This window comes from Lemur catta, chromosome 1 (genome assembly GCF_020740605.2).
Source record: "Lemur catta isolate mLemCat1 chromosome 1, mLemCat1.pri, whole genome shotgun sequence".
In the NCBI taxonomy this organism is placed as follows: Eukaryota; Metazoa; Chordata; class Mammalia; order Primates; family Lemuridae; genus Lemur; species Lemur catta.
This window is the reverse complement of record NC_059128.1, coordinates 167,317,767-167,333,231: the sequence shown is the minus strand read 5'-3', so window position 1 is coordinate 167,333,231 and position 15,465 is coordinate 167,317,767. Positions and strand designations below refer to the sequence as shown.

Sequence of the window (15,465 nt, the reverse complement as noted above, 5' to 3'; positions counted from 1 at the left end):
TCTTTTCAGTTCATAGTGCTTTGCCAAATTTTGTCTTTTGGTATGTCTGGGTATTTTAAGGGAAAGTTGGAGGAAGGTTTTTTAATCATTAATTATTTATTATTACTGTTGTTAACCTTAATATACCAAAGATAATGTCTCTATAGATGTGATTTTTTTATAATTGAATTTTATTGTTTGGGTGGCTTTTTCGCTACCTCTTACCAGCTTTCATGAATTATTTCAGGCAGTAATTGCATTTTTGTTTTAATGAATTGCTATAGATGCAGGCATATTTCTTTAAACATGCTTTTGAAAGCTAGCTTTCCAGTTTAACAACTTTCATAGAAAATTTAAGAGAAGAAAAAGAATAAAAGCATATACAGTAAAAATCACCCATAATTCGCTGATTATAATCAACCACTGCTAACATATTTCCTTATCAAAAAATGGAACACATACACGATGTACGTGTACATATATATTTAACTTCAATTCACTGAGCATTTATTGAATACCTATTATATGCATGAACTATTCTAGGTGCCACACATTGTTGAAATATTGCTGTATATAGTTTTTATCTTGCCAGTTTTCATTTAACGTTACATTCTAAGCAAAACTCATTTCATTAAAATTTATTTGTGACAGTCCTGTTCGTGGCTACATAGTCTTTTGCAGTGTTTTTTAGTCACTCCTTTTTCCCCTTTCTATAAAATTTTATTGGCCAGATGCGGTGGCTCACGCCTGTAATCCTAGCACTCTGGGAGGCTGAGGCGAGAGGATTGCTTGAGGTCAGGAGTTTGAGGCCAGCCTGAGCAAGAGCAAGCCCAGCCTGAGCAAGAATGAGACCCTGTCTCTACTAAAAATAGAAAAAATTAGCCAGGCATGGTGGTGTACCTATAGTCCTAGCTACTCAGGAGGCTGAGGCAGGAGGATTGTTTGAGCCCAGGAGTTTTAGGTTGCTGTGAGCTAGACTAATGACACAGCACTCTAGCCTGGGTGACAGAGCAAGACCCTGTCTCAAAAAAAAAAAAAAAAAAAAAAATTATTAGATTTAGAAGGTACAAGTTGAATTCCTTCACATGTATATATTGTGTAGTGATGAAGTCTGGATTTTTAGTGTACTCATCACCTGAATAGTGTATATTATACCCCAAAGGTAATTTTTCATCCTTCACCCCCTCCCACTCTCTCCGTTTGGGAGTCTCCAATGTCCATTTTACCAGTCTGTGTGTCCTTATAGCCATAGTTTAGCTCGCATTTATAAGTGAGAATATGTGGCATTTATTTTTCTGTTCTTAAATTACTTCCTTAAGATAATGACTTCTAGTTCCATCCAAGTTGCTGCAAAAGACATTATTTCATTCTTTCTTATCGCCAAGTTGCATTCCACGTATATATATGCCACATTTTCTTTATCTACTTATTGGTTGATGGGCGCTTAGGTTGATTCCATATCGTTGTGATTGTGAATTGTGCTGTGATAAACACACGAGTGCAGGTATCTTTTTGATATGATGATTTCTTTTCCTTTGAGTAGATACCCAGTGGTGAGATTGCAGGACTGAAAGGCAGATCTACTTTTATTTCTTTGAGAAATTGTCATACTGTTTTCCATAGAAGTTATACTAATTTTCATTCCCACCATCAGTGTATGTGTTCGCTTTTCACTGCATCTGAGCCAACATCTCTTGTTTTTTGACTTTTTAATAATGGCCATTCTAATTGGAGTAAGATGGTATCTCATTGTGGTTCTATAGTCACTCTTTTTGGTCATTAGAACCTGTCTTCAAAAGGGGAACCAAGTATATCACGTAGATAAAGTGGGAACAGTTTGGTTGAAAGGATATAATGGCTTGGGGTACCACCTCTTTCTTTCTCCAGAGAAAGAGAAACTATTGAAAACAGTTGTTCTCTCTTATGGGTTTATTATATTAATAGTTCATTAATCATTGGTCTATTGCTGATAAATTTATACTAAGTTTAATTATCTTGATTAATATATTTATATATAAAACTTTGTGTCTATCTTTAGTTTTCTTAGGATGGATTTTTAGTAATGGAATTACTGGTCAAAGAGTATAAATATTTATAAAACATTATATATAGTGACAAATTGCTTATTATACACTGCCTAACATTAGTATTATATTTGAACAATATAAGCATTCCTGTTATAACGTCAAATGCATTGCTAAAAACAAACACTTCAAGATTGCCTATTTACTAAAAGTAACAGGTTTTATAGAAAAAATAAGGTTAAAGGCAGACCACTCAAGACCTCTGCAATTTTCAAACCAGAGTACTAACAAAACCATAATTGGTACCTTATAAGATAACTTGAGCAGCCCATTGAAACCACTTAGCCAGGCTTATGCTGCCTCAGAAGAGAGTTTAAAGATATTAAAATATAAGGGGATGGAAATTTTAAGCCTGCATGGTCTTGAGACAGTGCAGATGCAAGTAACTTTCTAAGCCAGTGGGCCTGCCATAAAAGTGGGCACAGGAGAAAAGTGCAACTTGGTGTGATCCAGGAACCCGTATAAAGGTTGGTGTTATTCCTTTGAGCGGGGAGCCCTGGCTACAGGTGCTCATTTTCAATATTCTTAAAATAGAGTTGAGAGGGCTGCTGCTTGGCCGGAGCTGAGCTAAGTAAGAGTCTTATTCTTTCCTACTGAAAGTTATAATTCTATTGCTATTCCAGTTCTCCTTGCTTGGGAAAATTCATATGTGAACCTACTTCCATGTTATATTGGCAGTGTTATTTTATTTACTAACCACTTATAGGTGGTGTTACAGGAACGTGTCTTATGATAGAACAGACTGTATTTACTAATTTGATAGTTGAAAATTTGAATATGGTTTCTTTGAAGAAATTTAAACCCTTTCAAACTGGGAATAACTACCTTAGCTAAGGAATGTCTATTTCAGAACAAATGTTTTCAAAACCTGTAGTCAGAAAACAACAACTCTAACCTTCTGAACTTGTTTCATTAAAAAGAAAGAAAAAAAGGAAACAGCAACTCTGTTTAACAATTGTATTGCAATTTCAATACTTCAGTCTAGGATAGTAAATTGCAAATGTACAAGCTATTTTGGTGGGCATTAGGTGTTCATAGAGATTTGGATCACAGGGCTCTAAATTGTCAGCAGCCTATATGTATTAATTTATTTGTTGAGGATAGAAGCATCATTTTGTAGTAATTCATTTGTGGGAATGGCTTCATCTAGGATTATGCGTCATTCAATTATAGCACCAGAGAAGACTGTGGAAGTAGGGAAGTGAGTTCAATATTGGGTGTTTTCTTAAGTGGAGTATGTATGTCTGTCATAGGCTGGTAGGAGAAAGTTGAGGGTACTGGTAAGAAAGTAATTGAGGTTGAGACCTGTAAGAGAAACTGAAGAAATGATTGGTATAATGCGTAGAGGGGGAGAAACATGAGGATTATAAATACTGGAGATAGTATGAGCCCAGAGAACAGCTGTTGTAATAGTAAAAAGAAAGAGCTGAAGAGCTACTAGCTATTGTGATATTACAGTTCAAGATTTTGGAGGGAGAGTAATTTGCATACTGCTGTTGTCCATAGAAATGGGTTGTTTTCATATGAATGAAGGTTGCTGGAGTTGAGGAATAAGAGAGACATTGAAGGGCGGGTTGAGAGTGGGTTAGTCTCAAGGACATTGGGAGTCTGCCATAATAAGACATAGGAAAGGTATGTATGGAAATTTTATAAATCGGTCCCAGAATCCTCAGTGAATGAGGTAGCTGAGACATTGGGAAGGATGGAGGACAGCATAGTTTGATGGCATGATTCTAAAGGAAATAGAACTTTTGATAAGGATGCTCAAGTAATCATCTGAAGTGGTCATGGGGATTCAGGGCAGTGCCCACTGAGGGTGGGAGAATGGGCCCTTTGGGCTCCATAGCACCAGGGAAAAGTTGTACTTCTGGAAGGTGAGGAGGTTGGTGGAAGTCAGAGTGGTATTAGGGGATGACAGTACAGGAAAGGATCATTGATGGGGGCTCAGGGATGAATGGCCAGGGTGACAAGCATGCCAGCACAAGTTTAGGCCCAACTAGTCTTTAGAAGCCTAAAAAGTTAGCTGATTGCAGTCTTGGCCCAACCTTCAGTTGGAATGTTGCAGAGAAGTTGCTGTGGTATTCTTCAAAGAGAATAGTCTCTACTTAGGAACCATGGTTTCTGTTGATCACTTTGGGTTGGTGGAACTAGGGAGACCTTGAGCAGTTTGGGGAGAACAGATGTTCCCAGGAGATTGGGAAGGAATTGGCTGTATCCCTCAGTTTCATCTTAGAATAATTTAGAGAATTTCTAGTAGGACAGAATGGCAAATTATTAAATGACTGCATGCATCACTTGAGGATGTGCTTGGCTTTTGTTGTTTATTTCTTGTCTAACTGCTTACAGCTCTTTTTCATCTAGCTTAATAGGGAGTTGAATTTACAAAACCTCTGGATGATCTTGATACTTTGAACTGTGTCTGGAAAACTTAAATACTTACACATTGTTTTTTGTTATTATTACCAGTAATAACAATAAAACTGTTACTTATTAGGAACAGAGTTCTTTATTTCCCTGTGAAAGGTGTTTGAGGTTTAAATTTGGAAGTTGTTTTCACTTAAGAGTAATTTTTTTCCTAAAACTTTGTATGTTAGTGCTAGTAGTAGTCTATGATTTGCAAGTTTTTGAGATTAGAAAAGTGGTGAAAACCATGTTATTCTTTTTTCTACTCTTTTAAAAAATTTAGGTAAACTTTATATATAGTGAAATGCACGGATTTTAAATGTTTAATTGGTTGAGTTTTGAAAAATACATACAGCTATGTAACCACCATTGCAGTCAAGATGTGGTTGAGTTTTGAAAAATACGTACAGCTATGTAACCACCATTGGAGTCAAGATATAAAACATTTCCATCACCCGAGGAAGTTCCGTGGTGGCACTTTGTAATCAATTCACCAGTCTCCGCTTTCTAGGCAACCACTGATCTAATTACTATTATTGTAAATCAACGTTGCCTGTTCTGGAACTTTATATAAATAGAATTATATAGTATAAACTCTCTTATGTCTAGTTTTGTTCACTCATGTAGTCTGTGAAATTAATTCCTGTTGTTACTAAGTCTCAATAGTTTATTTTCATTGCTGAGTAGTATTCTGTTGTATGAATATGCCATAGTTGGTTATCCATTCATCTGTTGATGGACATTTGTGTTGTTTCCAGTTTTGGCTATTATGAATAAAAGGACCATGAACATCCATGTACAAGTCTTTTTGTGGACAGATGTTTTCATTTCTTTTGGATAATTACCTGGGAGTGGAATTCCTGGTCATAGAATAGGTGTATGTTTAACTTTATAAGAAACTGCCAGTTTCCAAAATAGCTGAACATATTTACACTCCCAGAATGTGTAGTTGCTTCACATCCTTGCCAACATTCAATTTTAGTTATTTTCTTGGGTGCTAATGGTTCTCATTGTGGTTTTAATTTATATTTTTCTGATGACGTTTAGCATCTTTTCGTGTGCTATTGGCCACTTATATATTTTTTTTATTATGAAATGTCTGCTCACGTCTTTTGTCCGTTTTATTTAATTGAGTTATCTTTTTATTTTTGTTTTGTAGGAGTTCTTTGAATTCTGAAGTCTTTTTTTTAAAAAAATAACCAACATCTCTCTACTGCCCTCCAAACAAGTCCTTTTTTAGACATGTGTTGTGAATATTTTCTCCCAGCTTGTGACTTGAATATCATTTTCCTAGCAATGGCTTTTGAGGGGCAGAAATTTTTTATTTTGATGAAGGCCAATTTTTTAATTTTTTTCTTTTGCTTTATGTTTTGTGTGATCTCTCCAAGAAATCTTTACTTACTCCAGGTTGTGAAGATTTTCTGTACCTACCTACATTTTCTTCTAGAAGCTTTTGTGGTTTTGTGTGATATGTAATAGGAGTCAAATTTTATTTACTTACTTATTTTTAACCCTAGCAGAAGAGTCTTTAAAATTTATTTTACTTTTTAAATTTTTATTTTTTTAATTGCATATTATAGTATATATTTTGGGGGTATAATTTGATGTTTCAATACATATCTGTGTTGTATAATGATCCAGTCAGGATAGTTAGTGTATCACCTCATTTCTTTGTGGTAAGAACCTTCAAAAGCTTTTCTTCTAGCTATTTTTTAATGTACAATATTTTACTGTTAGCCAGTTACCCTACTGTGCAATAGAACACCAGAATTTAGTTTCCTATCTAATTGTAAGTTGTATCCATTGACCAACCTCTCCCCATGGTCCCATTCCCCCTTCCCTCCTCAGTCTCTGGTAACTACTGTTCTACTCCCTGATTCTGTGACATCAGCTTTTTCTGAAACAGGGTCTTGCTCTGTTGCCCAAGCTCTAGAGTGCAGTGGCGTCATCATAGCTCATTACAACCTCAAATTCGTGGGCTCAAGTGATCCTCCTGCCCCAGCCTCCCAAGTAGCTGGGACTACAGATGTGTGCCACCACCACGCCTACAGATGTGTGCCATCACACCTGCCCAGTTTTTCTATTTTATTATAGAGACCAGTCTCATTCTTGCTCAGGCTGGTCTTGAACTCCTGGCCTCAAGCAGTCCTCCTTCCTCAGCCTCCCAAAGTGCTAGGATTACAGGCCTGATGAGCCAGCACACCAGGCCTGTGATACTTTTTTTTTTTTTTTTAAGATTCCATATATGAGTGAGATCATGTGGTATTTGTGTTTGTGTGTCTAGCTTGTTTCACTTAACATGATGTTTTCCAGGTTCATCTATGTTGTTGTCAATGACAGGATTTCTTTTTTTTTAAAGGCTGAATAGTATTCCATGATGTATTTTGTGTGTGTGTGTATATATATATATATATATATATATATATATATACACATACACATATATATACATACACGCACATTTTTTTTATCCATTCATCCGTTGTTGGGCACCTGGGTTGATTCCATATCTTGGCTATTATAAATAAGCCTGCAATAAACATGGGAGTGCAGCTATCTCTTCGACATACTGTTTCATTTCCTTTGGATAAATGCCCAATACTGGGATTATTGGATCATATGGTATTTCTATTTTTAATATTTCGAGGAACCATCATACGGTTTTCCATAATGACTGTACTAATTTACAGTCCCACCAACAGTGTAATAGCCATTCTAATTGGAGTGAAGTGTATCTCATTGTGGTTTTAATTTGCATTTGAAGGTTTATTTTTTTTTCCACATGTTTATCCAGTTGCTTTAGCAGCACTTGTTGAAAATATTTTAATTGAATTGCCTTGGTACCTTTGTTGAAATTCCATTAGCTCTGTATTTGCAGATTTATTTCTGGATTCTATTTTATTCTTTTGGTAGGTCTATCCTTATGCCAGTATCACACTGTCTTGATTACTGTAGCTTTTCAGTATACTGCTAAGTCACGTAATGTGAATCTTCCAACATTGTTTTTTCATTTTCAAGATTGTTTTGCCATTTAAATTTCATTTTAGAATTAATTTGTTTATTCAAAAAATCTGTTGAGTTTTTTTTTTTTTTAATTTCAGCATATTATGGGGGACAAAAGTTTAGGTCACATATATTGCCCTTACCCCCTCTCTCCCCCAATCAGAGCTTCAAGTATGTCCATCCCGTAGACAGTGCACATCGCACTCATTATGTATGTATACACCCATCCTCTCCTGCCCCCGACATCTGCCTGACTGTTGAGGTTTTGATTAGAGTTACTTTGAATCTATAGATCAACTTGAGAAACTTGACTTCTTAACAGTGTTGAGGCTTATTTAAGAGAATGGTACAGTGTATCTCTCCACTTACTTAGGCCTTCTCTAATTTTTCTTAGCCATGTTTTATAGTTTTAGTGTAGAGGTCTTACATAGCTTTAGTAACTAGGTCCCTCGTGTTTTTTAAAGTGGTGGTATTTTTAAAGTTTATTTTCTAGTTCCTAATATAGAAATTCAATTGATTTTTTTTTTTTAATATTGGCTTTGTATTCCTTGACCTTACTAAATTCACTAATTGGTTTTAGTAGTATTTTAATAGATTTCATAGTGTTATCTGCACACACAACATTTGTGAATAATGATGGTTTTACTTTGTCCTATGCTTTTTATGTCTTGTCTTAATATATTGGCTGGTACCTCTAGTATACGGTTGAATAGAAGTGGTGGACAAGTGGACATCCTTGCCTTATTTCTGATCTTGGAAAAAAAGATTCAATAATTCAGCATTGTGATGTTAGCTGTAGTCTTTACCAGACTAAAAAAGTTTGTATTTCTAGTTTGCTGACAGTTTTTTTTTGTTGTTGTTTGTTTTTGAGACAAGAGTCTCACTCTGTTGCCCTGGCTAGAGTGCCATGGCGTCAGCCTAGCTCACAGTAACCTCAAACTCCTGGGCTCAAGCGATCCTGCTGCCTCAGCCTCCCGAGTAGCTGGGACTACAGGCATGCGCTACCATGCCCGGCTAATTTTTTCTATATATATATTTTAGCTGTCCAAATCATTTCTTTCTAGTTTTTTAGTAGAGACGGGGTCTCGCTCTTGCTCAGGCTGGTCTCGAACTCCTGAGCTCAAACGATCCACCCGCCTTGGCTTCCCACAGTGCTGGGATTACAGGCATGAGCCACCGCACCTGGCCAGGCTTGCAATATTTTAAGTTCAAATAAGGAAGTCTGAACTGTGTGAATTTATCTGTTTATTCTTGCCTTTTTTCTATGGGTTTTTGTTTTCTTTTTGAAGGTATAATATTGCATCTTCTTGTTTTTTAATATGAAATCATATTTATTAATACATTTATTAGTATGAAATCTTTTTACCTTAAGTTCTAGTTTGTCTCGTGTTAATACTGCCTCTTCTACTTTATTTGTTTTTCTTTTTATTTACATGGCATGTATTTCTAAATTTTGTTGTAGGTGTGTCTCTTGTAAACAGTATCTGTCCAGACTAGAGTAAGACTCAGGCTTTTTTAAAAAATAAGCAAATTTAAGTTATTTACAATTACTCCTTTACCCCTTTCTTCAACACCACCAATTCTCCCTCCCCAGTTGTTTGCTAGCACTTCCTGTCCTGCCATTGGGAGAACCTTTTGCAGAAGGCCTCTAAATTTTTCTCTTTGCATTTGGTGCCATAGGAGAAATAAAGCAGTGCTGCCCAGCCAGTGCAGTAGCTTTCCTCTCCGTAAGCCTCAAATCTCATTTCTGAATTAATGATTATATTAGGTACAGTTCAGAAATGAGAAAACCAATTTTACAGGAGAAATATCTGTAGCAGAGTTGTTTCTATATCTGTATTCTTAGAAGATAAGAGATCCCCTTCTTGACCTCTCCTGCATACCATGAGGTTTCAAACTCCTAGTGCAGGCTCAGTAAATGTGAAATTTGCATTTTCACATGGTTGGTCTCTTCTGTACCTCTTCCTCTCCAACTTGTGGAATATATATGTCATGTATTACTAGAGGGACACCTGTTTGGAACTTTTTAAATAAAAGTAAATCAATTCAAGAAAAAGTCATTCCCTGCTTTTATTCTTTGAATTCTTTTGGATTATCATGGAGAAAGCCTGTGTGTGATTTTTTTTTTTTTTTTTTTTTTACCTCTCTCAAACACTTGCTAATATCCTTCTTGTCCTTGTTGGTAAACAATGAGTTGGGTTTAAGCTCATGGACTCCTTGGTAGGCACCAGTATTTAGCTAGAATTTAGTACTATTGTTTTGTTTCTCTTTTAATTGTTTTTGGTTACTTTGTATTTTTTCATGAAACTATTGATTTTCCACTCAAGATAGTAATTAAAATTAGTCTTTAAAATTTTTGTTTTAAAAACTGAATCAATTAAATATAGGTAGGATAAAGGGGTATGACAGAATTAGAGAACATGATATTTACTGGAAGTTGGATGTGCCCTGGTTGAGAAGGTGGTATGGGAATGAGTGAAATTTGGGAGTCACCTCTCCAGCATTCTCAGGCTTTTTGTTTTGTCTGTAGTACTAACCTGTTGTTTAGCAAGTGTTTGCTGAATGCTTTGTGCAGAGAGATGTGTCCTGAGGATATGATGAAAAACGTATTATTCTTCACCTTGTAGTCTAGGTGGGGAAGAGGACATGCAAGGCACCTGGTGTGAGTGTACCATGGTAAACGCTGTCAGAGTGGCAAGGACGTTGTGCTTTTGGAAGAAGCAGAGGTCATCTGTGGCTGGGAGTGTGAGGCCTTGGCTCAGGCTTATGTTTTAACCTCGGTGCTTTTCTCCCTTTCATTTTGAATCTCTCTTCCTAAATCCACATGAGTTTTTTGGGATAAAGGGTGGTTCTTTGTAGACCTTACTCTAAGAAGCACTATGTCCAGATGAAAGAGTATCATACTGGCCCTCAGAAGACAGAAGAGTGGCTACCAGAGTTCTGGTTCCAGCATACCTGTTTTTGGCCAAAGAACTGCTTAATTGTTTTGAGTCCCAATTTCTTCATCTTTGTTGGTGATGATAAAATCCAACATCCTTCCTGCTTCATGTGAGAGCCTTTGTGTTGTGTATTTGTATGTCAGTATTATCTTCACTCTATTATTAGTATTTGAAATACTGAGGGGTATGATTTTGAGGGTATTTTAGGTGTTTAATTATTTTTTCCCTATTTTTTTCTAGGTCTTGATGCAGAACTTTATTATGTGAGAAACGACCTTATTAGTCACTATGCTCTATCTTTTAACCTGTTAGTACCCAGTGAGACAAATTTCCTGCACTTCACTTGGCATGCAAAGTCCAAGGTAAGAGAGTGGTTAACATTAACCGTAGATGTCGTGGACAGGGCCACCCAGAGGCAAGGGCTGTATTCGAGAATTGGGCTGCCATCTGTACAAAAGGGTCACTGGGCAGTGTGCTATTATATAACGGTACCGGATCTTTTCAGATTTATATTTTAACTCTCTAGCCTATTCATGTAAAATTTCTCACATCCTTTAAAATGAAGATGGCCGTCATTTAGGTGATTAGCACATGGCAGAACACATATCCTTTCAGGCTTTTCAGACAGGCATCCAGATGTAGCTTGGAAAGGGAACAGTGGACCTGATAATGACCATGCTGTTATCTTGAAACCATATGGGTAGGGGTGGAAGAATTGGTAAGATTGGTCTTTTAGACAGTTTGATAAAATGGGTATAGTTCTCCCATTTATGGAGACCATTGAAAGAAAGGTACAGCAGATGCAGCCCCCTTGTGTCCTGTGGTGAGGCTCCTTTAAGCATAAGGGGCTAAACTCAAGTACTTAAGAACCACTTGCTTGGTTTACCTGTTACTAAATTCTTTGCATTTCCTCTGATTGCCTGGGTTCTTCAAACATAAGTTTTCTCCTAGGTCAAAGAGTGGGAAACTGAGTGTGGAGCTCCCTTCGCCCCTAGGCCTGCCTACCCAACTATAGTTTCTTTTATCAGCTTTTAGATAGGCTTCTTAGCAGGATTTTATTTGGGAAATAAAAATAGTCTTGCTACTAAAAATAAGAATACCTATTTTGTAGAGGTGTTCTTTTTAAAAAAAATATTATAAAGTGGTGTCTGTCCTGATATTTGCTGTAAGTTATTTAAATTTGGCTACTTTAATATAGATTTTTTAATCTTAATTTTTTTCTACTTAGAAAACAATAATGATTATTGGAAAACTTAAAATATTCCAGAAATATTTTAAGAACCGTGAGATGTTATATTTCTACACCCAGAAGTAATTGTTTATAGTTTGGTGGAACTTCTTCAAGGTCCTTTTTTTTCCCTTTTAAACAAAAAAGAGACTTTATGACACATATGTTGTACAGTACTTTTTCCTCTACTGAATTATGTGTCTTGGCATCTTTCCATTTCTCTATTTCACTCATTCTCTGTAATGTTTTTATAATATGATATTGTGTGGATGTAATGCTGTATCATCATTTAAGTGCCTCATTGATGGACATTTGGATTTTTAATAGCATATTATTATTTCAAACAATGCTTCCCTTCACTGTTATACAGTTTCTCTCACTTCATTTTTAGACAAAATCTGTAGTAAAGGGATGGTGAAAACAATCGATAGTTCATCTTTTATTAACGTTTCTACCTTTGTTACTTCTTTTATTTTTTGCTTTTTTAATTTATTTAAAATTTTTTTTCATCCATTGCCATTGATAAACATACAAACAGAAAAAATATGTGTGTGAATGTGTATCCATATGTGTGTATATATGTATATGTGTGTATATATGCATATGTATATATAGGTTTATATGTATATAAATAAATACATTAAGAATATCTTTGTTCAAAAATTTTTGTGTGCTTTGTGGCATTATTTCTGAATAGTAAATTATTACCAGGAAGTGAAATGTCTGGATCGTAGAATATGCATGTTTAAAATTTTGATAGATATTTCCAAATTGGTTCTCCCTTATCTCTCCCAAGATGGTACCAGTGAGTATGAGTGCTTATTTTTTCTCTTCACTTCCTAACACTGATATTTTAAGTATACTTGTTTGCCAGTCAGATAAGTAAAAGTGATTATATAAATATATATTTATGTTATTATTATATATACTCACACATATATTACAGAAATATTATACACACACATTAAAATGTAGCTGCAGGAATATTGTGATTAATGTTGCGTTAGCTTGGATCTTGGCTACAGCCTATGTGCCTTGCAGTCTGGAGCATCTCAACTGTCCAACCCTATTGCCTTGGCATATCCAAATATGGAATATGCTCTTTAGTGGATAGATCTCTTTAGGGTGAAAACTGCAAAAACAGAGATCAAGAGAGAAATTCATGTGAAACAGTTAAGAACATTTAGTGAATAGTAACCTGGATATGTGAAGTACTAAAATAAATGGTATGGATAATTCAAAAAAGGTTCACTTGAGACATATTAAACTGAGATATGTCAGTTTCAATGAGTGGGCACCTGAACTCTTCAAGGAAACTGGGCTAACATATTTTTCAGTATTCTTACATAACATTATGTTATTCTTTTTTGATATCTTTTAATTTTGATATAATTTCAGACATAAGAGTTATGAGAATAATACAAAGAACTCATATATTTTTAACACAGATTCACCCATTGTTACTGGGTTGCTCCACTTGCTCCCTCCCTCCCTCTTTTACATCAGTGTGTGTTTTCTAAGAACAAGGACATTCATTACACAACCAAAGTATACTTATCAAAATCAGGAATTTAATATTGTTATAATAATTGGTATTCACATTTCATCTGTTATCTCAATAATATTATTTATAGCTAATTTGTCACTAGTTGATGTCTCTTTAGTTCTCTATCAATCTGGAACGGTTCCATACCTTTTCTTTGTGTTTTTTGACATTAACATTTTTGAAACATACAGGCCAGTTATTTTGTAGAATGCCCCTCAATTTGAGTTGTCTGAGATTCTTGATTAAATTTAGAAATGTCTCTTTGGCAGTGATACCACAAAAGTGCTGTCCTTCACTGTGTGCATGATATCAGTTTGTCCCATTACTGGTATTGCTAACTCTGAAGACTCAGTTCACCAGGTTTCTCCACTGGAAAGCTTTTCCCTTTGTAATTAATAAGTAATTTGTGGGGAGACAATTTGAAACTATGTGTTATTAAAAAAATCTCATTCCTCATCACCCTTTCAACCACTAGTTTTTGCATCTGTGTTTAGAATTAGCTTTCACTTTTGTGGAGGGTAGTGTGTTTCCTCTCACTAGAAGAGGTCACACCTGCCCTGGACAACCATTTGATAAGGGTGTTATAGAAGGAATTCAAACATTTATGGAGTATCTGTTTTTGAATTTTAAGTTCCCTTGCAATTCTGAAACCTAGTGTTTCTATGAGCATCTTTTAGGCAGAGATGTTTCTTATATTCTCCAAAAAATTGATAATTGTTACCATTCCTACATTTGATATTGAATATAAAAACAAATAATACACATATTTTAAAATAGTGAAAGATTCATTAGAGGGTTCTATTCTAGATACCTCTACTGACCTTGCGCAGAATGTGAATATTTCTGGACACACTTAGGAAAAAACAGTGCTGATATGTCATGAAAATGTTTCCTGGGCAAGTGTGTGGGTAGTGATTTGTGAATAAAAAGACAATGTAGGAAGTGGCAGTTAGAACAGAATAAAACCTTCTTTTACTCATTCCTTTCAAAAAATGCACACTCACTGGATGTTTTTATTTGGAATGAGTTTCAGAGCTCTGACATTGCTGGTAGTGGGTACTTGAGTCTTCTCAGCCTGTCACAGGAGTAAGTTGGAGTGGAAGAGAGTAGATAGAAGGGGCTTATATGAATATATATGCTTGAAAAGGAAGGCAGTGTTGGTGGGTACGTTTTGGTAAGAAGGAGCCTTCGTATAGCTCTGATTGTACTTCTGTGTTGTTCACATTAATTTGTAGAGTACAATAAACTACTTCTTTAGTAGGTATAAATAAGTATCATTAGTGCACATTTGGGCTGCTACTGCTGGTGGGTATTCTGGTAAGGCAGGAGTTTCCTCACTTGTTGAAGGGCATCACCACTTATTTACGTGACCAGGCCAGAAGCCTAGAAGGGACCCTAGTCTCCTTCTACACCTTCTAAATCCAGTTGGTTTTCTCTAATAATTACATCTTAGATTTATTTCCTACCTCTCTTGGGACCCAATGCCTCATCCTTAGTTTACACCTTCATTGTTTCTTTTAGATATGAAAGTGGTCTTCTAATTGGTCTCCGTGTCCCTAGACTGACCTCTTGTTGTACCCTCCACAGAGCCACCCTAGGGCTCTCTGTTGCTACCAGTATAAAAGCTCTGATTTCTTTGGAGGCCTTCACAATCTGGCCTTGGCCTTTCTTTTCTGCCTCCTCTCCAGCCAATCCTTTAATGCTGCTGTCTGTCTTGCAATTTCTTGAGTGCCCTGTGATCTGTCACATTGCTGCTGTTTGTTCTGCTACAAATGTCCTTTCCCCATTCTTCACATGATTAAAACCTGTTTATTTCATAAAATTGTGACCTAGTGTCACCTCTTCAGCTGTGTCAAGTACCCTTTTTTGTATCCTCTGTCATAGCCCTAGTCATACTCTAAGAATGTTATAATAGTTGATTTTCTTTTCTGTCTCCCTCCTAGATGTTGAGCACCTCAAAGGGTATCCCCTGTGCCTAGTCAGTACCTGGTACTGACTACAGAAAAGATGTACAGGTAGAAACCACAGGACCCAACTCAAAAAAGGGGAAACTTCTGAGCAGTTAGTGCTTTTCAAAGTTGGGCTGTGCTGCTTTAGGAGTGGCAACTTTCCTGTTTCTGGAAGTGTGACTACATGGGCTAGGTACACTCACCAGTAGTTTTACACATGAGATTTTTCAGGTGTTTTACTCTGAATAGAGTGAGGTCTAAGTTTGGAAAAATGAATGTAATTCGTAGATTGAATATAAAGCTAAACTCATTTCACAAGTTCATCTGTAACAGG

General features: G+C 36.0%; 1 protein-coding gene across 2 annotated transcripts in view; it reads left to right on the top strand.

Annotated features, from left to right (window-relative positions):
- Nucleotides 1-15,465, top strand: part of RYK (receptor like tyrosine kinase) — an 89,198-nt gene that overhangs the window by 18,202 nt on the left and 55,531 nt on the right. For both annotated transcript variants that reach the window (XM_045539010.1, XM_045539001.1), the window contains exon 2: nt 10,649-10,770. In XM_045539010.1, coding sequence (XP_045394966.1) covers nt 10,649-10,770 — 122 coding nt within the window. The remainder of the gene's footprint in view (nt 1-10,648; nt 10,771-15,465) is intronic.